The 23,662-nt window shown below is 41.8% G+C and overlaps 1 protein-coding gene across 4 annotated transcripts in view; it reads left to right on the top strand.

Moving 5' to 3' along the window:
* The window catches only part of ano1a (anoctamin 1, calcium activated chloride channel a), a 218,631-nt gene that overhangs the window by 183,361 nt on the left and 11,608 nt on the right, over positions 1–23,662 (top strand). For all 4 annotated transcript variants that reach the window (XM_080191552.1, XM_080191554.1, XM_080191553.1 and 1 more), the window contains 2 exons: positions 4,044–4,196; positions 9,167–9,219. In XM_080191552.1, the coding sequence (XP_080047678.1) occupies positions 4,044–4,196; positions 9,167–9,219 (206 nt within the window). The remainder of the gene's footprint in view (positions 1–4,043; positions 4,197–9,166; positions 9,220–23,662) is intronic.

Raw genomic sequence — 23,662 nt, forward strand, 5'->3', positions numbered from 1 at the left:
GAAAAGTTGTTGACTATCTACCTCATCTATGCCCCTCATTATTTTATAGATGTCTGAAAGATCACCCCAAGTCTCCAATGGTTCAAGAGAAAAAAGAAGTCTGTCTATCCAGCCTCTCCTTATAACTCAAACCATCAAGTCCCGGTAGCATCCTAGTAAATCTTTTCTGCACTCTTTCTAGTTTAATAATATACTTTCCATAATAGGGTGACCAGAACTGTACACAGTATTCCAAATGTGGCCTTACCAATGTCTATACAACTTCAACAAGGCATCCCAACTCCTGTATTCAATGTTCTGACCAATGAAACCAAGTATGCAGAATGCCACCTTCACCACTCTGTCCACCTGTGACTCTACTTTCAAGGGGTTATGAAGTTGTACCTGAGATCTTTGTTCTAAAACTCTCCCCAATGCCCTACCATAAATTAAGCTCTGCCTTGGTTTGATCTACCAAAATGTATCATCTTGCATTTATCTAGATCAAACTTCAGCCCACTGGCTCAATTGATCAAGATCCCATTGCAACCCTGGATAACCACCTTCACTCTCCACTATGCTAAAAACCTTTATCATCTGCAAACTTACTAACCATGCCTCCTAAATTCTCATCCAAATCATTAATAAATGACAAAACAGTGGGCCCAGCACCGACCCCTGAGGCACACAGCTGGTCACATGCCTCCAGTTTGAAAAACAACCTCTACAACCACCCTGTATCTTCTGTCATCAATTTTGTATCCAATTGGCAACTCACCCTGGATCTTGAGATTTAACATTGTGCAACAACCTACTAATGTGGTACCTTGTCAAAGGTCTTGCTCAAGCCCATGTAGATAACATCAACTGCACTGCCCTCATCTACCTTCTTGGTTACCCTTTCATGAAAACTCAGATTCATGAGGCATGATTTTCCACACTCAGCAATGCTGACTGTCCCTAATCAACCCTCGCCTCTGCAAATGCTTGCAAATTCTGGGCAGGATTCTCCAGCCACACTCATCTCCTAACTGGAGAATTCTGATCTTCCATGGCCCTACCCTTCCTCTTCTCCTCCCCCACACCTTTCCACAACTATTCCCATGGCAGGCAAGATGAAAAAATTCCAGCTTGTGTCTCAGACTATCTTCTAACAACTTGCCACTGCAGATGTCAGGCTCACTGGCCTGCAATTCCTAGGCTTTTCCCTGCAGCCCTTTTGAAATAAAGACGCAATATTTGCCACCTTCCCATCTTCAGGCATCTCACCTGTGGCTGTCAATTCAAATATCTCTGGTAGAGACCTGCAATTTCCTTCCCTACCCCTCAATTTTCTGGGATACACTTCATAGAATCCTACAGTCCAGAAGGAGGCCATTTGGCCCATCGACTCTGCACCGACCCACAATCTTCCCCTCCACCACCCTCCCCAGGCCCTATTCCCATAACCCCACACATTTATCCTAGCCCATCCCCCTGATTTAACATGGCCCGTACACCTACTCCACATATCTTTTGGACTGTGGGAGAAAACCAGAGCACCCAGAGGAAACCCACAGATACGAGGAGAATGAGAGAACTCAACACAGACAGTCAACCAAGTTGGGAGTCAAACCCAGTACCCTGGATCTGAGGCAGCAGTGCTAACCGCTGTGCCCCTCATGTCCTGGGGATTTAGCTACCTTGATGCACTTTAAGCCTTCCAGCACCACTGTCTCTGTAATATGTACACTCTTCAAGGATCATCATTTATTTCCCCAAGTTCACTAACATCCACGGCCTTCTCAATAGTAAATACTGATGAGAAGTACTAATTTAGGATGTCGCCCATCTCTTATGGATCTGCATGTAGATGATCTTGTTGATCCTTAAGAGGCCCTATTTTCTCCCTACTCTTTTTTTGTACCTTTTTATTTATTTGGATTCTCTTTTGCCTCATCTGCCAAAGCAATCTTGTGCGCCCTTTTTGCCCTCCTGATTTCTCTCAACTCTACTCCAACACGCCCTACGTGCCAAGGGATCCACTTGATCCCAGCTGGCTCTGTGTGTCTTGTGCTCCTTCTCCTTTTTGACGAGGGTCTCAATATCCCAAGTCATCTCGGGTTCTCTACTTCTACCAGCCTTGCCCTTCACTCTTTTTGTTTTTAAAAATAAGTGCTTACCCTGAATCCTGGTTAACACACTTTTGAAAGCCCACCGCTTACCAGAAATCCCTTTTGCCTGCCAACAGACTTCTTCAAGCAACTGTTGAAAGTTCCTGTCAAATACCACCAAAATTTGCCTTGCCCCAGTTTAGAATTTTAACTTTTTGGCCTGCTCTATCATTCTCCATAGCTATCTTTAAAACTAATAGCATTATGGTCACTGGTCCCAAAGTGGTCCATCACTAACACCTTTGTCACTTGCCCTTCCTTACTTCCCAAGAGAAGGTCAAGTTTTGCCCCTTTGGGCCATCCACATACTGAAATGAGAAATTCCTCCTGACTACACTCAAATTGCTCTCCATCCAGGCTCCTAATGCTATGGCTGGCCCAGTCAATGTTGGGAAAGTTAAAATCCCTAATAATTGTTATTATTTTCTTGGTGCTATGTGTAATGTGCTTGCGTATTTGCTCCTCAATTTGCTACTGACTATTTTAGGACCTGTAGTATGATCCTATCAAAGTGATCGCCCCCTTTTTCTGCATTCGATCCATGTAGCCTCAGTGGGCAAACCCTCAAATGTCACCCCCCCCCCCCCCCCCCAGTACCTCCATGATCTCCCTAATCAAAAACACAACTCCCCCACCCCCCTCACCTCCCTATTCTAGCTTTCCTATAGCATCTGTACCCCGGAACATTGAACTGCCAGTCCACCATCAGCCATGTTTTAGTAGCTACAATATCCCAGTCCCATCTACCTATCCATACTGAGTTCATCTGCCTTGCCCATCAGGCCTCTTGCGTTGAAATAAATGCAGTTTAATTTAGACTTCCCTTGCTCTCTGCCCTGCTGTTGCCTGAGTTGTCTAGTACTCAGATTACTGACACTGTTTAATGTGTTCTCAACTTTCTCTTCTTTGGGTTCCACCTGCCTACCAAACTTATTTTAAAACCTCCTGAGTGGCTCTAGCAGGATATTAATCAACCTCCACTTCAGGCATAAAGATACTAGTAATTATCAACATGCCTGAATATTCAATGAGTAAATCATATATCAAAAATTTTAGAAAGGTGCCTTGGATTGATCTGGGAATTTATATAGGTTATTTGCACTGAATCACATGGGAATCAAGGGTTTAACTGTGCATTATAAAATACAAAGGAGGTTTTGTTTTTGTTTACTACCATGTAGTGCCATTTGTTTTTAAAGGTCCATTTTTTGCAGTCGCTTTGATGGTAAAATTGGTGTTCCCCATCATTACCCCTCTGAAGCTGGCAGTAGCTTTAATATTGCTGAAAAGAGACACATCTTGCCAAAGCTTCTTATCTTGCACTCATTAGGACAAATGCCAAATTTCAAACAGTCTCAATAATTTATAGTACAGAAGCAAAGGGAGCTGATTGGCAACATCTTGGCAAATCAGAGCTGATTTATCAACCATTGAGTAAACAACTGGGAATTGTTGTCTTCCCAAGCTCGTGGGTAATTCAGAAGGATGCTAGGCTTGAACCTTTTCCTTTTTGCAGAGAATGGATCCCAGCAAATGACTGTTGCTTCTGAACAAGTGTAATTGAGCCACATTAGACTCAATGGACTATTTCAAATTGATCTAGCTAGTACAACACTCTAGATTCTTCACTCTGGCTGCTTATCCTACTTTGATGTCATTGTTCCCAAACAAGTAGTGACCTTGACTTGGCACCAGCACCAAAGTGATGTGGAAAAGGTGAATCTGCCCCACTAGATAATTGTCAGCAGATTTATTTGAGCTTGGCAACAAGTACCATTGCTTTGCTACGGCCATGAAATACAGGCCAAAATTTACATAGCAATGTGCAGAACTAATGACAGCCATTTTTGTGTGTTACAGCCTCTGGTGTGACTCTGTTATTGACTGCAAGTAAATGATTTGTTTCTGCAGTAATCCAGTTTGGATTTGTAACCCTATTTGTGGCCTCCTTCCCGCTCGCTCCACTATTTGCACTACTGAACAATGTCATTGAGATCCGTCTGGATGCTAAGAAGTTTACCAGTGAGCTCCGAAGACCTGATGCAACAAAAGCAAAGGATATCGGTCAGTAAATCTCACTTATCGTTCTTTTTTTTTAAATTTAAAATTATTAATTTTGAGTAAGCAAATCAGAGACTTTGGCTTCTAAAATGATGCACTTCAGGAGATCTCTATTAATGGACAGTTTGGCGCTTTGTATTTATTACAAGGAGATGTTTTGGCACAACAGTTAGTGTGCATGTGTCTCATGATGGTTAAATTGCATCCATCTGCCCTGTAAATTTTAACCTGTTAAATTCTTCATGAGCTGTGAAATGACAAGGACTTTATACATCAGTTACTTTTAACATTTATTTATTAGTGACACAAGTAAGCCTACATTGCAGTGTCAATGAAGTTACTGTGATAATCCCCTAGTCACCACATTCCGGTGCCTGTTTGGGTACACAGAGGGAGAATTTAGCATGGTCAAACCACCTAACCAACATGTCTTGCAGACTGCAGGAGGAAACCAGAGCACCCAGAGAAATGCATACAGACAAGGGGAGAACATGCAAACTCCAGTGACCTAAGCTGGGAATCAAACCTGATTCCTTTGTGCTGTGAGGCAGCAGTGCTAAACCACTGCCACCATGCTGTCCCAAGTTCACAAACAAACCAGTCCCTACTATACACTCCAACTAAAATATTTGTGTTTAACATCCCTTCTTTAATCAGTCAAAGAATTCCAGTTATACTGGACATTTTATCCTGTTAAGCCATTGTTCATGTTCACTCAATTTCAATGCAAGTAGTCTGCTAACAGGATATTTGGTTTTACAAACTGGAATTATAGTGCCATGCCTCCCATGTGAGATGAACAGATGTAATTGCAATCATTTATATTCGCAATCAAGTTTGATTCATGTCTGGTGCCCCTTCAGCACACTGACTGTCAAATGCTCAGCAAAACCTCCACTTTACTTTCAACTCATCAGCATTCACTCTGCAAGAACACTTTTTCTTCCACTTATGTTTACCAACATGTTCTTATGAACTCATAATCATACTGTTCTTGCCCATGTATTGGTCATGTTGTACTTATGAATCCTATCACCATGCAACCTGGAATGTTACATGGACAGTGCTTTGAAGACATTCCTTTTTGTTCAGAACTGTCTAGGAATTAGGGCTGGGGTTCTCTGATCTCACCTGCTCTGCTTGCATTGCCAGAGAGTGGAGAATTTGGTGCTCAGCCCAGTTTCTATTCATAGTAACGGGACTGGAGAATCCCAGCCATGGGCAAGGTCACCAGACTTCCGGCCCACGTTTTTTTTCCTGAGGAAAATTCATTCTGGAGGCTAAATAAAAATCTAACTCCTTGTGCACAGTTCAAAGTTTGGGGGAGGAAGTCCCTTCAAAAAGTGCAAATGATCAGTCTTAATAATGAAGTTCTGAAAAGTGCGATTTTACTTTTATTTCCAGCACTACTTCACTTTTAGAATTTCACTGTTTGTTGTAGTTGCTGTTCAGTTAAGAGATATTTGTGGCCAAGTCGCTGCTAACTAAACTAATCCGGACTGTGGCATAGTGAATTATGTAACTTGAATAAAGGTGACTTTCTTTCTTTTGCTTAAATATTTGAGCCTTTGATGTGAAGGGAGGTGGTGGTGCAGTGGTATTGTCGCTAAACTGGTAATCTAGATCCCCAGGATAATTCTCTGGGGACTGAGGTTCAAATCCCATTATGGCAGATGGTGAAATTTGAATTGAGGCTTTAAAAAATAAGTGGAATTAAAAGTCTAATGGACACAAAACCATTTTTTGTCATTTAAAAAAAAACCCATCTGGTTTACTGGGGATGGCACAGTGGTTAGCACTGCTGCTTCACAGTGCAAGGGATCTGGGTTCGATTCCCAGCTTGAATCACTGACTGTGTGGAGTTTGTATGTTCTCCCTGTGTCTGTGTGGGTTTCCTCTGGGTGCTCAGTTTCCTCCCATGTTCTCAAAGACATGCTAGTTAGAAGAATGAGGGGAGATCTCATTGAGACGTATAAGATGATGAATGGGATGGATAGGATAGAGGTGGAGAGACTCTTCCCACTCAAAAAAGACAGTAGGACTAAGGGGCACAGCCTCAAGATAAAGGGGGGGGCGGTTTAGAATGGAGTTGAGGAGAAACTTCTTCACTCAAAGGGTGGTGAATCTCTGGAATTCTCTGCCCGTTGAAGTGGTGGAGGCTGCCTCGCTAAATATTTTTAAGACGCGGGTTGATGGGTTTTTGATAAGAGAGGGGATTAAGGGTTATGGGGAGAGGGCGGGAATGTGGAACTGAGCCATGACAGATCAGCCATGATCTTATTGAATGGCGGGGCAGGCTCGAAGGGCTAGATGGCCTACTCCTGCTCCTATTTCTTATGTTCTTAGGTGCATTGACCTGAACTGACGCCACAGTGTGCAACTAGGGGAATTTCACAGCAATGTTAATGTAAGCCTTACTTGTGACTAATAAATTAACTTTAATGTCTCTTTAGAGAAGGAAATCTGCTGTCCTTAGTCTGGGCTTCATGTGACTTCAGAACCACAACAATGTGGTTGACTTTTTTTTATGGTCCATTCCTGAGGGCATTTTAATGCTGGCCTGGCCAGCAATGCTTACATCCTGTGAACAAATTTTTTAATGTTAATCTGACTGGAATAATACACAAAATATCTTTGCGTACCCCCTGTCAGGTGAAAGGGAACCATAAGCATGAAGGGACAATTTTACCAGGATTCTCTGCAATTAAAATGTATCATTATGGAGTGGACATTCATGCACGGCTCATTTAAGATTGTGTCAGGAAGAGAGTTGATCTGACCACCCCATTCTTCAAATTTGTTAGTTATATGGTAAAGAAAGTTAGTAAAAAAAAATATAAATAACACACAAGGGAACAGGGGAGGGGGAAAGGAGAACAATGATGTTCAAGAAATATTCCTACAAAATCAATACTTGAATGAGAGGCATTGGCAGCATTTGTTCTAGGTTTTATTTGAGTTTGCACCACTGAAATCCTCAAGTTTTGAAGCTGGGATGCACTCCATGGTAAACAATGAGTTAACATATTTAAAAATAGGAAGTAGCTTTTTAAATTTTCAGTAGCATCTGTAAAATCATGGAAACTAGTCATTAAGCTAATTCCCAGATTTTATTTTGTGGGAGATAGTAACCATCAGGTTTTCTGGCTTCATTTATATACACACCATATGTTGGGAAGTTCCAGAAATAGCCAATATTCCAAGGTTGGTCAACAAAACATTAACTCTTATCTAACTTGGCTAGAATCATTATAGTGTTCTTACTTAAACCAACTATAGTGTTGACAAAATCTGTGAATTGTTAGATGAAAAATCTTCATGGGGGGGGAAATAAATCCTTTTAATTTAAGGGGTCCATAGATTAGTTACCAGTATTAGCAATGCTGGTTCAGTTCATAAAATAGAAAATCATGTCTTGAGTTAGGCCAAAGAACACATTAAAAGGACAATGCAATTTTGCACCCCGACCCCGCATGCCCAAAGACCGTTCTACTGTTAAACCACAGCTGATCTCCATCTTAACTCCCATCTCGCCACTTTAGATTTTGATACTTTCAGGGTACTGAATCTATCAGTCAGTTTTAAAATGATCAAATTAAGTTTTTTGATGACGTGGATATCAGATTTACACAATCGCTTTGGAGAAAGCACTTCCCAGTAACCCTGCTTGACACCGCTCCAAATTTAAATTTACGCACACTTTTTCATACTTCCTTCCACTCTCTCTCCCACTCTGTCTCCGCTCACCCGCATCCCCACGCCCTTTTTCTCACCGTGCGTTCTCATCCACACCCCCTCGTTTATAATGGTCAATCTTTTTCACTATTGGACTGCGGCAGTCTATTAATCCTGCGCAGCAGTGGGACTGAAACGACTCTATGTAAGTACTTGCTCTTCAGCTGGACTTCCACCTTTTTTGTATCGCTTTTTTGGGATATACTAGCTGTTGTGAGACCTCCCACATTCCATATCAATTCACATGTTTCTGCATCAAATGCAGCTGCTAACAATGTCAGTGATATCCCCTCTGTGCTGACTCAAATGTTTAAGCAGAGTCCACCATTACTCGCAACGTGGGTGCTGCTGAGGAATACTTTGGGCAACAAACAAACTTTCTACTGTGCGGAAGTCAGAATAGTTTTTCAACCCTATCGGTGTCCAATGCTGTGACATCTGACCTTCATTGTGTCACCGAAATGGAGGAAGCCCTAAGACTGGTCTTTAGCTTTTTATGTAAAGTATTCACATGACAACACCTATGCATCATTGTACAACTCTATGTACCTATTCCATTGAATTGGAATCCTTCCAAATAGATGATGCAGCAGTGATGTTTCAGTTGTCTTTCTGTTGCAGTTCTATTGGTAGTTATAGTTTTGTCTCTTCGTTTTTTTTATTCATTCATGGGACATGGGTGTCACTGGCTGGCCAGCATTTTTCGCCCATCCCTAGCCACCCTAGAAAATGCATGGCTTGCTAGGCCATTTCAGAGGGCAATTGATTGTCACTGACATTGCTGTGTCTTTGGAGTCACATGTAGGCTAGACCACGTAGAACGACTGATTTCCTTCCCTAAAGGACATTAGTGAACCGGTTGGGTTATTCTGACAATCGGCAATGGTTTCATGGTCATCAGTGGATTTTTCATTCAGATACTTTTTTTATTTAATTCAAATTCCACCATTTGCCATAGTGTGGTTTGAACCCAGGACCCCAGAACATTAGCTGAGTTTCTGAATTAATAGTCTAGCAATAATACAACTAGGCCATCGCCTCCCCTGATCCCACTGAGTCAATTTTCAGTGTTTGTAACTACGTCTGAATGAAAAACTTGAGAGAAATTCAGTGTGGGTTGGATTTGTCCTTGTAAATAATTTGAAGATATAGCAGCTATATAGGTGAGTAACATGGAGCTAGTTTGACAATACCCAAAATGGTACAAAAGAGAGTAATGGTTTTCCTGTTGCATTTAGGAATCTGGTATGACATCCTGCGAGGGATTGGGAAGTTGGCAGTCATTATTAATGTAAGTATATCTCCTTTATTTAAAGGAAGTGTCCCTTCAAGAATTTTCATCCCACCATATTCAGTACATAATATGGAAACAACTAATTATGAATGTGTGCATTTGATCTAAATGCCTTAACACATTTGGTTACCTTTTTTACACAAAAAAACTTCAAAGCATTCCTGAGAATACTATTTGCAGAATTGATGACAAAACTGGAGCAAGATAATGCCCAAAAATGAGAGAAATGAGCAGATGAAGTTTTGAGTGAAAATTAATTGCTGATGACCTATAAAACTGACAATGAGAGCGCAATGTGTCTATCACTCAGTTAACTTTTCTCAACTTTCTGGAGTAACTTTTCCCAAGAGGATTTTGTGGATGGACAGAAACTAGCACAGTGAACTTTCCCAGTAAAACTGAAAGCTGTTCAGCTTTTGGCAAGCTGTGTTTTTATAACCCTGCCACAGAGTCAAGAACTGCAATGACTATTACTACATGAAAATTGCCTCCAGCAATTCTGTTTGTGCAAAATCAAATACTACCAATGACTGATGACATGAGGTCATAGTGCAACATTAATAATGGCATAGTAGCTGGCACTGGCCTCCATTTGTGGCCATCCTGTACTGGCTTCTAAAAAGCATTCAAGTGCATTTCCAAATTCATCTCCAGTGAAGAGCAATCTGGGCTCAAGAACAAAGACTTACAGCACAGGAACGGGTCCTTTGGCCCTCCAAACACCTGTCGATCATGATGTGTTAACTTAAAAAAAAACTTCTTTCCTTACTCATCCCTCTATTCCCTCCCTATGTATGTACCCATTCAGATGATTCTTAACTGTTGCTAATGTGCCTGCTTCCACCACATCATCTAGTAGTGTATTTCAGGTACCCTTCACATTCTATGTGGAAAAACTTGCCTACACATCTCCCTTAAACTTGCCCCTCTCACCTTGAACCTGTGCCCTTTTGTAATTGACACTTCTGCCCTGAGAAAAAGCCTCTGAGTATCCACCCTATCTTTGCCCCTCATAATTTGGTAGACCTTAATCAGGTCTCCCATCAACCTCTGTCTTTGCAATGAAAACAATCATAGTTTATTCAACCTCTCCTTGTATTCAATACCCTGAGACCAGGCAACATTCTGGGGAATCTTTGCACGTTCTCCAAATCTTCCACATTCTTCTGGTAGCACGGCAACCAGAATTGCACGCAATGTTCCAAGTGCGATGCTTTCCGAGGGGAAAAATATGGCTGAGATTGAGTGCTCAATAGAGTGGATGTCCAAACTCTCTTCCTTACTCCTCAGAGCTCATGGGCAGTCCAATGCTTGCTAAACTATGAAGAATCGTTCAACTGCAATCAGCAGCCTGTTCAAATAACACCCGATAAAACATTCAAGAGAAAATGAGCTAAAATATATCAGCTCTAACTCCACATCGGTTCCACTTGTGCAAAGCAGATCTGTGTGAGATTTGAAACCAGCTTATTGACCCAAGTTTGTGCATGGTTCATTCTATTGTTCCAAAGGTAAAGGGATGGTCACCACATGTCTTATTGCCTTTTTAGACTTTTATTTTAAAGTTTTCAACTTGATTTATGCAGAAGAAAAAATACCTTTTTTGTATAAATAATGGCACTTTGTATACACAACCAAGACTGATGGTGCTTTTGTTAAATTAGATTTATGAACTGGAGCCAGTCAGTTCATGTATCTTTATGATCCAACTTTAGCTTGGGTTTGACTGGTTTGAAAGTGATAGTTTTACCTTGGAAACAATACATGAGTCTAATTAAAAAATGCATCTTTGGCTGTTGGGTCTAGGGGAAGTTAGTTCACTGTAGTTGTATTACGAAAAACATCATTGGCACAGGCCATTGATGCCCCAGCATGTTGGTGGGATCCATGCTCATGCCTCTTGTGTAGCAAGTTTATGACTTTGCTTGTGTTTTCATTTGAAGTTGTCGAAGGATCATTTGAATTTAATTTGTCCTACGTTCCTGTTGTCTCCCCATTCAATCCATGGGCCCCATTCAGAGTTTCCTGGATGCAAAAATGAGGCAATGGTGTAGTGCTATTATCGCTGGACTAGTATTCCAAATACTCAGGGTAATGGTGTGGGGATACAGGTTTGAATCTCACCATGGCAGATGGTGACATTTGAATTCAATAAAAATCTGGAATTAAGTCTAATGATTATGAAATCATTACCGATTTATCATAAAAACACATCTCGTTCACTAATATGCTCTAAGGAAGGAAACCTGCTGAACTTAACTGGTCTGACCCCCATGTGACTTCAGAGCCACAGCAATGTGGTTAAATGCCACAAGGACAATTGGGAATGGGGAATAAATGCTGGGCCAGCCAACGACACCCACATCCCATGAAACTTTTAAGAATGAAGCTGAAAAGTGTGCTTTTGACAGGTATCCGATGCAAATATAATTGAGGACTAGGCTGAATACAGAAGGGAGGTGATAAAGCAAATACAAGAAGCAAAGAGGGACTATAAGAAAAGACTGGCTCCCAACATAAAGGGCAATCCCAATGTCTTCCACAGGTACATAAATAAAAGGATGATGACATAAATAGTAAGAGGAAAAATCTGACTAGATGAGTGCAAAAAAAAAAGGAAGATGTGGTACTGGATAAACTGTTGGTATTGAAAGCTGACAAAGTACTGGAATCTGCTGTGATGCATCCAAGAATATTGATGGGAGTGAGTGGAAATTGCAGGGGCAGAAGCCATAATCTTGCAGTTTTTCCATCTCCCAGGAGAGGTGCTGGAAGACTGCAAAATTGCAACCATTGCACCTCTTGTTCAAAAAAGGTTATAAGGATGAGCCCAGTAATTACGGACAGGTTAATTTCAGTGGGAGAGGAAGCTTCTAGAAACAATTTATTTGGGATAGAACTAATATCATGGAATCCCTACAGTACAGAAGCAGGCCATTCAGCCCATCAAGTTAGCACCAACTCTCAACAGTATCTTGCTCAAACTCTTCCCCCTAATCTACACATCATGGGACACTAAGGGACAATTTAGCAAGGCTGTACATCTTTGGATTATGGGAGGAAACTAGACCACCTGGAGGAAACACATGCAGATACTGGGAGATTTGTGTGGAGTCCACACAGTCACCCAAGGCTGGAATTGAACTTAGGTCCCTGGAGCTGTTAGGCAGCAGTGCTCACCACTGTACCACTTTATCACCCTTTTTTATTTAAATGTTTAATTCAAAATAAATGCCATCTTATATCTTACAGTTAATTATATTATCATCTGTCCTGCCATGTTCATCCATTCAAGATTGCTCATGCCCTTGCTGCTTCTGTTACCCCACACAGTCAAACTTGTGAATGTATTGGGAAGAGTGCAGAAGAGAATTACAAGTGGTTCCATGGATGAGAGACTTCAGTTATAGAAATAGAAAGGAGAGGTTGGAACAGATTTCCTTGGAGTGAAGAATGCTGAGAGGAGATTTGATAGAGATGCTCAAAATTGTGAGGGGCCTGGACAAAGTAGTTGGGGAGAAACTGTTCTCGCTTAAAACAATCAATGAGTCGGCACAGATTTAAAGTGATTTGCACAAGATGCAAACCTGATGAGGACTTTTTTTTTCCACAGCGAGTGGTTTAGATCTAGAATTTACTGCCTGGGAGTGTGCTGGAGGCAAGTTTAATTGAGGCATTCAGGAAGGGATTAAATAAACGATGTGCAGGGGTTATGGGGAAAAGGCAGGAGAAAGGCGCCAAGTCATGATGCTCATTTCAAGAGCTGGTGCCAACATGACTGACTGGCCTTCTGCACCTTAACAGTTCTGTGATTTGAGTATGTTTTCATAACCTAAGATAATAGGAGCAGAGCAAAAATCCACCTCCACCTTTAAAAATTCAATGATCCCAGCCTCACTGCCTGCTGAGACAGTTCCAAAGTGTCTCAACTCTTGGATTAAAGTGTTTCCTCATCTCTGTCCTTAAAAATAAGTGACCCCCACTTTAAAACAGCATTTTGAACTAGATGAATCATTCCACAAGAGGAAACTTCCTTTCCACATGCACCTTGCTAAGACCATTCAGGATTTTCTATACTTCAAACAAGTCACCCTTCTCTCTATTAAACTCCAGTGGAAACAAACCCAGCCTGTCCATTCCATCCTCAAGACAACCCACTTATTCCAGGTTTCAATATCACTGCCTGACTGTAGATTTAAATTGATTTAATTCCTAGTTGGTTTTCCAATGTATTGTTTTCATGCATTTTAGAACATTATAGACACCTTTACCAATTTGGTCTTATCAATATGAGCACACAAACATGAGAAATAGAAGGAGGAGTAGGCCATCAGGCCCTTATCCTGCCCTGCCATTCAATACAAAGAAAAGTACAGTACAGGAACAGGCCCTTTGGCCCTCCAAGCCTGTGTTGATCATGATGCCCTAACTAAACATAAACTTTTAAAAAAAAACTTCTGCCCTTACTCCTGTATGCATCTCTCCATTCCCTTCCTACTGACGTACCCATCCTGCTGCCTCTTAAATGTTGCTAATGTGCTTTCTTGCACCACCTTCCAGGTACCTACGACTTGCTGCTTGAAAAACATAGGTTGTGCATCCCCCTTAAACTTTCCCCTTTTCAATTGAACCTGTGCCTCATGTAATTGACAGTTCCACCCTTGGATAATGCTTCAGACTATCCACCCTGTCTATGCCCCTGATAATTCTGTAGACCTCTATCAAGTCACCCCTCAACTTCTGTCTTTCCAGTGAAAATAATCCTAAGGTCATGGCTGATCTATGCTGGTCTCCACTCTTTTTTTTCTGTGCCATTTCCCCATAGCCCTGTATTCCATGATCTATCACTTATTTATTCAACTCCACTTTAAATGCTTCTAATGATGCAGCCTCCATTATGCTTTGGGGTAAAGAATTCCAGAGATTCACCACCCTCAGAAATTTCTACATGCCTCAGTTTTAAATGACTGGCCTTTTATCTTGTAGCTATATCCCCTTGTTTGAGACTCTCCCACTCGTGAAAACTTCTCATCTACCCTGTCAAGCCCCCTCAGGACCTTTTTATGTTTGAATAAGGTCACCCCTCACTCTTTTTAAACTCCAAGGAATACAGACCCAGACTATTTAGTCCCTCTTGACAGGACAACCCTCTCACCCCAGGAATTAGTCTGGTGAATCTTCTTTTGGACTGCCTCCAATGTTTTTATCCTCTTTTAGGGTAAGAGGACCAGAACTGTACATACTATTCTGGTTGAGGCCTCAACATCACCCTGTACAATTGCAACAAAACCTCCCTATTTTTAAACACTAACCCCTTTGCAATTAAGGCCAAAGTGCTATTTGCTGCCTTAACTAATTGTTGGACCTATTAGCTTTTTGTGAATTGTGCACCTAGATCCCTCTGCATTGCATGAAGAAATTTCAATCATTCTTATAATACCTTTGTTACAAGCTCCAATTATTTCTTAATATTTTATCCAATAGTAGCTGCTGTTGACCTCTAAACCATCACTGCAACCCTCATCTATCTCTATTTGCACCTTTTACTGATTCTACTTGATCGTCTAAGATCTTGAGTTAAGATCATTTCTCAGTAATATCTTTGTCATCTTATCAGTGCTACTCCATCTCTTTTCCATTCTGTATGCCTTTTTGAAATGCTGTATGTCGTGGAATCATTTTGCAATCTTGGTCACCTTGTAACCATGCCTCTGCAATGATAATCAGATCTAAACCATTAAATTTTATTTGTGCCACTAAATTGTCCAACTCGTGAATACTTTACACATCCAGAGAGCCATTACACTACTCAATACTCTTTAAATTTATAAATCTATCTTCAACTGAACCCTCTCCTGTCCCACCCTTCCCACTGTTAGTTTAAAGCCTAACTGACATCCTCTTGTTTTACAGTTTAAGATGTTGATCCCAGGCCTATTGAGGTGGAACATATCCCAACAAACAGTTTCCTCTTTCCCTGGTTCTGATGCCAATGCCCCATGAATCAAAACACTTTCTCCCACCACCACTCGAGTCACATGTTTAATTCTCTCATCTATGACTCTTGTCAACTGGTCTAGTTAACAATCCAAAGATGATTTTTGAGATTCTGTGCTTTAACCCCTCAATCTCTCTCAGGGAAATATGATTCCTAGTTCTACCCCTTGTCATTGGTTTCTGCATGGTCCATTGGACAACTGGATCCTTCCCTTCCCTGTCCAAATTCATCTCCAGCTGCAAGGGGGTGTCCTTAACCCTGGCACTGGACAAGCAATGCAACGTTCAGAATGCCTGGTTAAGAATGCAGAGACATATCTATCCACTGAACACAGTTCCCTATCAGGATATTCCTTTCCCCTTTCCCCAGTTGAATGATATTCTGACCTATGGTCAGTTTCCAATTCCACCCTGTAGTTCTTGTTATCACCTATATGTACAGCGAGTACCTTTTTATAGCTGGTCAAAGTCAAGTCAATTTTACTCTCCTAGGCAGTTCTTGAATGTAGTTTGAAGATGGGAGCAATGTTTACATTGGAAGTAGACCACGATCTGGTGTGATTGAAAAATAATGGGTCCAACAGCACAACTTGTGTTATGTGAATGAATGGATACAAAGATTGTATAAATATGTAGAGCAGGCCATGTTGGTCTCTGGTATAGTACCGGAAGATTGGAGGACAGCAAATGTTGTCCCATTGTTTAAGAAGGGGAACAGAGACTTCCCCGGGAATTATAGACCGGTGAGTCTTACTTCTGTGGTGGGCAAGGTTTTAGAAAGAATTATTAGGGATAGGATTTATAGTTATTTGGAGAGTAATGAATTGATTAGAGACAGTCAGCATGGTTTTGTAGCAGGTAGGTCGTGCCTTACTAACCTTATTGAGTTCTTTGAGAAAGTGACCAAAGAGGTGGATGGGGGTAAGGCAGTTGATGTGGTATATATGGATTTTAGTAAGGCGTTTGATAAGGTTCACCATGGTAGGCTTCTGCAGAAAATGCAGATGTATGGGATTGGGGGTAATCTAGGTACTTGGATCAGGAATTGGCTAGCAGATAGGAGACAGAGGGTGGTGGTTGGTAAATATTCGTCATGGAGTTCGGTTACGAGTGGTGTGCCTCAGGGATCTGTTTTGGGGCCACTGCTGTTTGTAATTTTTATTAATGATCTGGATGAGGGTATAGTTGGGTGGATTAGTAAGTTTGCTGATGACACCAAAGTCGGAGGTGTGGTAGATTGTGAGGAAGGGTGACTTAGGTTGCAGAGCTGGGCCGCGAGGTGGCGGATGGAGTTTAATGCGGAGAAGTGTGAGGTAATTCATTTCGGTAGGAGTAACAGATGTGTGAGTATAGGGCTAACGGGAGGACTTTGAATAGTGTGGAGGAGCAGAGGGATCTAGGTGTATGTGTTCGTAGATCCCTGAAAGTTGGGAATCAAGTAGATAAGGTTGTTAAGAAGGCATACGGTGTCTTGGCGTTTATTGGTAGGGGGATTGAATTTAGGAGTCACAGCATCATGTTGCAACTGTACACAACTCTGGTGCGGCCGCACTTGGAGTACTGTGTGCAGTTCTGGTCCCCACGTTACAGGAAGGACGTGGAGGCTTTGGAGAGGGTGCAGAGGAGGTTTACCAGGATGTTGCCTGGTATGCAGGGGAGGTCCTATGAGGAGAGACTGAGGGATTTGGGGTTGTTTTCGCTGGAAAGAAGGAGGCTAAGAGGGGATTTATTGAAACGTATAAGATGATTACAGGTTTAGACAGGGTGGATAGTGATAGCCTTTTTCCTCGGATGGAGAAAGCTAGCACGAGGGGGCATGGCTTTAAATTAAGGGGGCGTAGTTATAGGACAGATGTTAGGGGTTGGTTCTTTACCCAGAGGGTGGTGAGGGACTGGAATGCCCTGCCTGCTGCAGTTGTAAATGCGCCTAGTTTGGGGGCGTTTAAGAGATCTGTGGATAGGTTTATGGACGAAAAGGGATTGGTTTAGATTAGTGGGTCAGTGTTTTTTAAAAAAAAACTGGTTGGCGCAACATCGTGGGCCGAAGGGCCTGTTCTGCACTGTAATGTTCTATGTGGTCATCTGGTCATTCAACGGACAGTTACCTGACTGGATGGTTCGGTAAAATTGAGAGTCTGCCTTATATTAGTGTTCATAAGTAAAATATTATTGCACATAACTGCTAGCTTCATGTCAGTTGGGTCTTCACGGCCTGTAGGCATGGCAGACACAAGGGGCATCAGTTGCTGGTGGTAGGTTTTGAAACCACATCCAGTATGAACCTGCTTGTAAGTTGTGTGTCAGACTAAATTTGTATCTTGTACGTAAAAGTTAGCACCTGAAAGCATTGCTGTTGGCTTTGTTTTTATATTTAAATGTTCAACATAGTAAAGCTCACTGAAGCAATTCTTCTGAATTTTCTGGGGTTGTGTATTATAGGAGAATGTGAAACTGGACATGTGATGAGCTAAGGATGGTGGAGAGCTGTCTCATAATGAGACACTTTGAGCTGGTGTTATTGTTGATTTGGAGTTGCAGCCAGTTTACAATCTTGAACAGTTCAATATCTTGGGCACCAGCAGCCCACCTCAACCTAACTGCATTGCAGGCAAGATATTTTTGTTATTAGCCAGCTTGCAAGTGGCACATTTCGAGAAGTCACCTCATTCTGGCAAAATATCCCATTTAAGACAGGTGAGGAAAAACAAGTTTAGAAACAAGAACTGAGTCATTTCTGTGAGGAATGGCAATGGTTAAAATTGTAATGAAAGCTCATTATGGAGAATTTGGAACAGGGATAGAGGACAGCATGTGTACAACGCTTGTACCTGATTCTTTCCTTTAAAGCTTCAGTGCTTGGATGATCATTCGATGTTTGTTGTCCTGGAACTGTAATGATTCACTGTATAATTCTTAGCCGCAAAATACTCATGGACAAGGGAAATGTTTCCAAGGAAATTAGCTTTGTACAGTTGTATCATTTTTCTCCTGAATCAAGCTTTCTACTGGGAACAGAACAAAGGTGGCTTTCTGATCTTTTTCCCTTCCTTTGGGAAAAGTGCCAAAACTTTTGGAATATTGTTAGTTCCTTTCTTGTTTTGTATCTGTCTCTGCTTGCTGTCTCAATCATTAGATCAGAGCCAAGCCAGGGCAGCCACAGATCAAAAACAGCAATGATCAGGGGCCCAGGAAAGAAGCTTCTTTAAGGGCAGGAGTAGCTCAAGTATGGAAAATTAAAATCTTCCTGTTAACATTTCTTTGTCGTCATCTCCTCTCTGTTCCTTTCCTCAATTTTGATTCACCTTTTTCCACACAGTACCAAAGATACTGATTGCTTGATTTTTGAGGGAGATTTTAGGGGATTTAGATAGTTATAATAATTAGTAATCCAGAGACCCAAGGCAAGACCTGGGACCTGCATTCAAATCCCACCACAGCAGATGGTGAAATGTGAATTCAACAAAAAAAATTAGAATTAAAAGTCTAATTATAATAATGAAACCATTGTTTGTCATAAAGACCCATCTGATTCACTAATGTCCTTTTTGTAAAAGGACATCTATCATCCTTACCTGGTGTGGCCTACATGTAATTCCAGAAATTCCGTGTGTTAGCGATGGAAAGGTGGTAGGACTGGAGGGTCTCAATGACATTACTGTTACTAGAGAGGCAGTGCTTGACAGACTGGAGGGACTGATTGTGGACAAGTCCCTAGGACCGGATGGAATGCATCCGAGGGTTCTGAAAGAAATGGCGGAGCTGATAGTGGATGCCTTGGTTATTTTCCAAACGTTGCTGGATTCCGGGGAAGTGCCAGAAGACTGGAAAACAGCTAATGTTATGCCGTTGTTTAAGAAGGGTGGCAGGCAAAAGGCAGGGAATTATAGGCTGGTTAGTTTAACCTCTGTTGCAGGTAAAATGTTAGAATCCGTCATCAAGGAGGAAATAGCGAGGCATCTTGAGGGGAATTGCTTGATAGAGCAGACGCAGCACGGTTTCGTTAAAGGGAAGTCGTGTCTGACAAATTTATTGGAGTTCTATGAGGATGTCTAGGGCAGTGGATAGAGGAGAGCCGGTGGATGTGGTCTGTCTTGATTTTCAGAAGGCGTTTGACAAGGTACCTCAAGAGGTTATTGCAGAAGGTAAGGGGGCATGGAGTTGGGGGTAGGGTGTTAGCGTGGGTAGAGGATTGGTTGTCAGATAGGAGGCAGAGAGTGGGGGTCAATGGGTGCTATTCGGATTGGCGGTTGGTGACTAGTGGAGTGCCCCAGGGGTCGGTGCTGGGGCCTCAGCTATTTACCATTTATATAGATGATCTGGAGGAGGGAACCGAGTGTATGGTGTCGAAATTTGCTGATGACACCAAGATTGGTGGAACGGCAAATTGCGCGGAGGGTGTGGAGAGTCTGCAGAAGGATCTAGATAGGCTGGGCGAATGAGCCAGGAACTGGCAAATGGAATTTAATGTTGGCAAGTGCGAGGTGGTCCACTTTGGTAGGAATAATGGCAGGAAGGACTATTACTTACGTGGCGAAAAACTGCAGCAGGCGACGGTGCAGAGGGACCTCGGGGTCCTTGTGCATGAGTTGCAAAAACCCAGCCTGCAGGTGCAGCAGGTGGTCAGGAAGGCTAATGGGATGCTGGCCTTCATAGCGAGGGGGATTGAATATAAAAGTAAGGAGGTCTTGCTGCAGCTGTATAGGGCATTGGTGAGGCCGCAGCTGGAGTACTGTGTGCAGTTTTGGTCACCACACTTACGCAAGGATATTTTGGCCTTGGAGGGAGTGCAGAGGAGGTTTACTAGGCTGATACCGGAGTTGAGCTATGAGGCTGAATAAACTAGGCTTGTACTCGTTAGAGTTTAGAAGAATGAGGGGAGATCTGATTGAGACATATAAGATGATGAATGGGATGGATAGGATAGAGGTGGAGAGACTCTTCCCGCCCAAAGGACAGTAGGACTAGGGGGCACAGCCTCAAGATAAAGGGGGTGCGGTTTAGAACGGAGTTGAGGAGGAACTTCTTCACTCAAAGGGTGGTGAATCTCTGGAATTCTCTGCCCGTTGAAGTGGTGGAGGCTGCCTCGCTAAATATTTTTAAGACACGGGTTGATGGGTTTTTGATAAGCGAGGGGATTAAGGGTTATGGGGAGAGGGCGGGAATATGGAACTGAGACACGACAGATCAGCCATGATCTTATTGAATGGCGGGGCAGGCTCGAAGGGCCAGATGGCCTACTCCTGCTCCTATTTCTTATGTTCTTATGTTCAGAAACACAGCACTGTGGTTGACTCTCAAATGCCTCCTGAAATGGAGGGCAGTTAGGGATGCACAAATGCTGGTCCAGCCAGCAATGTCCACATCCCATAAACAAATTTTTAAAAACGCTGTCCCCAACATTCCCTGGTAGGTCTGGTTACTAATTGAACCCTGAGCAATAGTTATCATGGGAAACACTTGTGCATTTGATTAGGTGACTAAGAAATGGATAACTGTTTATCTTGCTTATATTGTGAGCAAAACATTGTTGGTTGATTTTTGAGTTTGAGTCAGCTAAACAGTTAAATTGTACAAAATCACTTGAAGGGATCACGATCAAGTGCAAGCAGTTGTTTTAATAACTTTTCAAGTCATCCTGGTAGCAATTTGCGATCTGCTTAATCAGTCCCTGCATACCAAGTGAATGCAACCTACAAAACCTGGCACAGCGCGTCCCCCTCCCTTCCTCCCCTCCTACCCACCCCCCCCAACCCAGTCACTGCCCCCATGCATACCACACATGCACTCGCTCACGCATACACATACACAAAATAAAGCTGAAGACTCCAAAATAGGACCTGCATGTGGAGGCAAGTAATTACACTAAAAATGCAGCGAAGATAGGACCTTATTAGAGTTGCAGCCACTTTCCTAATATTCCATTGCTTGCACTGGGGGGTAGTGATATGGGTGATATTTTTACTAGTGCACTGTTTTTCTATTCCATGCTTATTTTCTCAACTCCAATTTCTCCCTTCTTCTTTGCTGATTTCTAAAATGTTCACTTTTTCGTCTGGGCTATCACTCACCTTTTGCAACATTAAACAACTCTTCTTGCGCACCCTTACCTTCCATAGTTAACCACAGATGGTACATCCTTTTCTTAGAGTCTTTCACTTGTTGTGAAATATCTCCTTAACTGCCTTCACTGCTTTTCTATCATCTTGCCTCTTTTCCCAGTCAACTTTAGCCAACTCATTATTCATATCTTTGTAATTATCTACATTTATTACCTTCCAAATGAATCTGTTACATCATATTATAATCACTCCTACCTAAAGGATCTCTCTCTAATCAGGAGAGGGTAAGCCTGGGTCTCTTGGAAAGGGAAGGCTGAGTATGACCTAATAGAGGCTATCAAAATTATGAAAGGTTTTGACAGAGGAGATGGAGTCTGCTTCCACTTGAAAGAAAGAAGAAGCTATCAATGTAAGATGGTCACGCAAAATTTCAACTGGGAGAAACATCTTTACCTAGAGTGATAAGAACATGAAACTCAAGACCATTGTGAGAGATTAAGGCAAATAGTGTAGAGGCATTTAAATGGAGGCTAGATCAGCATCTGAGAACAGAGGAAATAGTGTTAGATGATGAAATACAGAAGGAGGCCCAAATGGAATATAAACACTGGCATGGATCAAATGGCCTGTTGTGGGCCATGTATCTGTTGTACAATGTTACGCTGCATTTATTTTCATTAAATGGAAAAAAAAATTGGCAAAACAATGTAGTATTCAATTACATTTAAGAATCCAAGAATAAGAGATAAAAGATGAAAGGAAACAGTGCTGCAAACATATTGGCTTTTTGTCATGGACTTATTCAAAATAACTTTCAATGCAGAGTCAGTCTTTATTTGCATTCAATATGGGAAGTCTAGAATTCTGGGTTGTATTAAATATCCATTTTTTAGCAGCTTTAATGAAAGGTTGTCGCTCTCCAACTGGCAGTCCATGGCCACACAGTTTTTGATTTTATTATTGTCACATGTATTGGGATACAGTGAAAAGTATTGTTTCTTTCTGTGCTATGCAGACAAAACATAGGGGAGAAGGAAAGGATAGGGTGCAGAATGTAGTGTAACAGCTAGGGTGGAGAAAAAAATCAACTTAATAGGAGGTAGATCCATTCAAAGGTCTGATGGCAGCAGGGAAGAAGTTGTCTTGAGTCAGTTGGTACATGATCTCAAACTTTTGTATTTTTCACGACAAAAGGTGGAAGAGTTATGTTAATCAGACCAATCTTTGACCGATCCTACAAAACTCCCCTTATCAGTTCACTCCTAGCCTTTACAGGAAGAAGCTGAGTAAGTTTGTCCTGTGCCTAGGTTTCAGAGAATTGAATAAAGACAGCACATGTCAAGGTTATTTTGATCACCCTTAAATTTAGACCCCATTTTTAAGCAGAAATGATTTGACCTGTTGCACTTCCAAGACTGAAAAAAAGTTGTTACACAATTGTATTTAACAATGCATTCATAAGACATTAAACCTCAAGAGTGCCTATCTCCAGACCGTCAACCCAACTGACCTCAGTGGGACCATGTGACAGGACAGAGAGCACATGAAATAGTGACAGTGAGTAAGGGAATGCCACCCTTTACAATATGCAGTTGTCAATCCACACTGAACTATAAGCTTGGATGTGGCAGTTGATAGGTGCAAGCAATCCAAGACCATGACCTCTGCCACCAAGCAGAACAAGGATGACACATTCATAGGAACACCACTGCCTATAAGTTTTCAATAGCGCTCTCGCCCAAATCCCACACCATCCTGACTGAACTATTTTCTACGTATCTATATTGTTCTTCCTTCACTGTCTCTAAGTTAAAATCTTACAACTCAGTCCCACACTGCTTTGTGGGTGTACTTACTCCATGTGGGCTGAAGCAGGTAGCTCATTAACACTACAAAAAGAAAATTTGAGAATGGGCAACAAATGCTGATCTTGCCAGCAACATGCATATCCCTTGGACAAACGGCTCAGTTGAATAGTTTGAATGGGAAGCTATTGGAAGATGAGTATAAATAGCAGACTGGAAAAGGAGCTCTGGCCAATCTACAAAATGGTACTGGTAACTCAGTACATCCTCATAATTAATATGACCTAATCTCACTTAAAAACCTTTTATCTGGAAGAAGTAGGAAAACAAAACTGAGAATATCTGGAAAATTCTTCCAATGTTACAAGTGAAACAGCCAGTTTCTGATAGGGGGAGGTAATATGCCCTACTCTAACAGCATGCTGGAGCACAAACAAATCCACATCAGGTACCACGAGTTGAGTGCATGATGCACTTGGAACAATGTCCATTAGTTGGTGGGTATTGCACGTAAGTCTGTATTAGACTGTGCCTGCTGGTTATGTGCCAGGGAGTTTTCTAATCCAGAAAAAACTGGTA

This window comes from Carcharhinus amblyrhynchos, chromosome 6, assembly GCF_965287045.1.
Source record: "Carcharhinus amblyrhynchos chromosome 6, sCarAmb.v2.hapA, whole genome shotgun sequence".
Classification (NCBI taxonomy): Eukaryota; Metazoa; Chordata; class Chondrichthyes; order Carcharhiniformes; family Carcharhinidae; genus Carcharhinus; species Carcharhinus amblyrhynchos.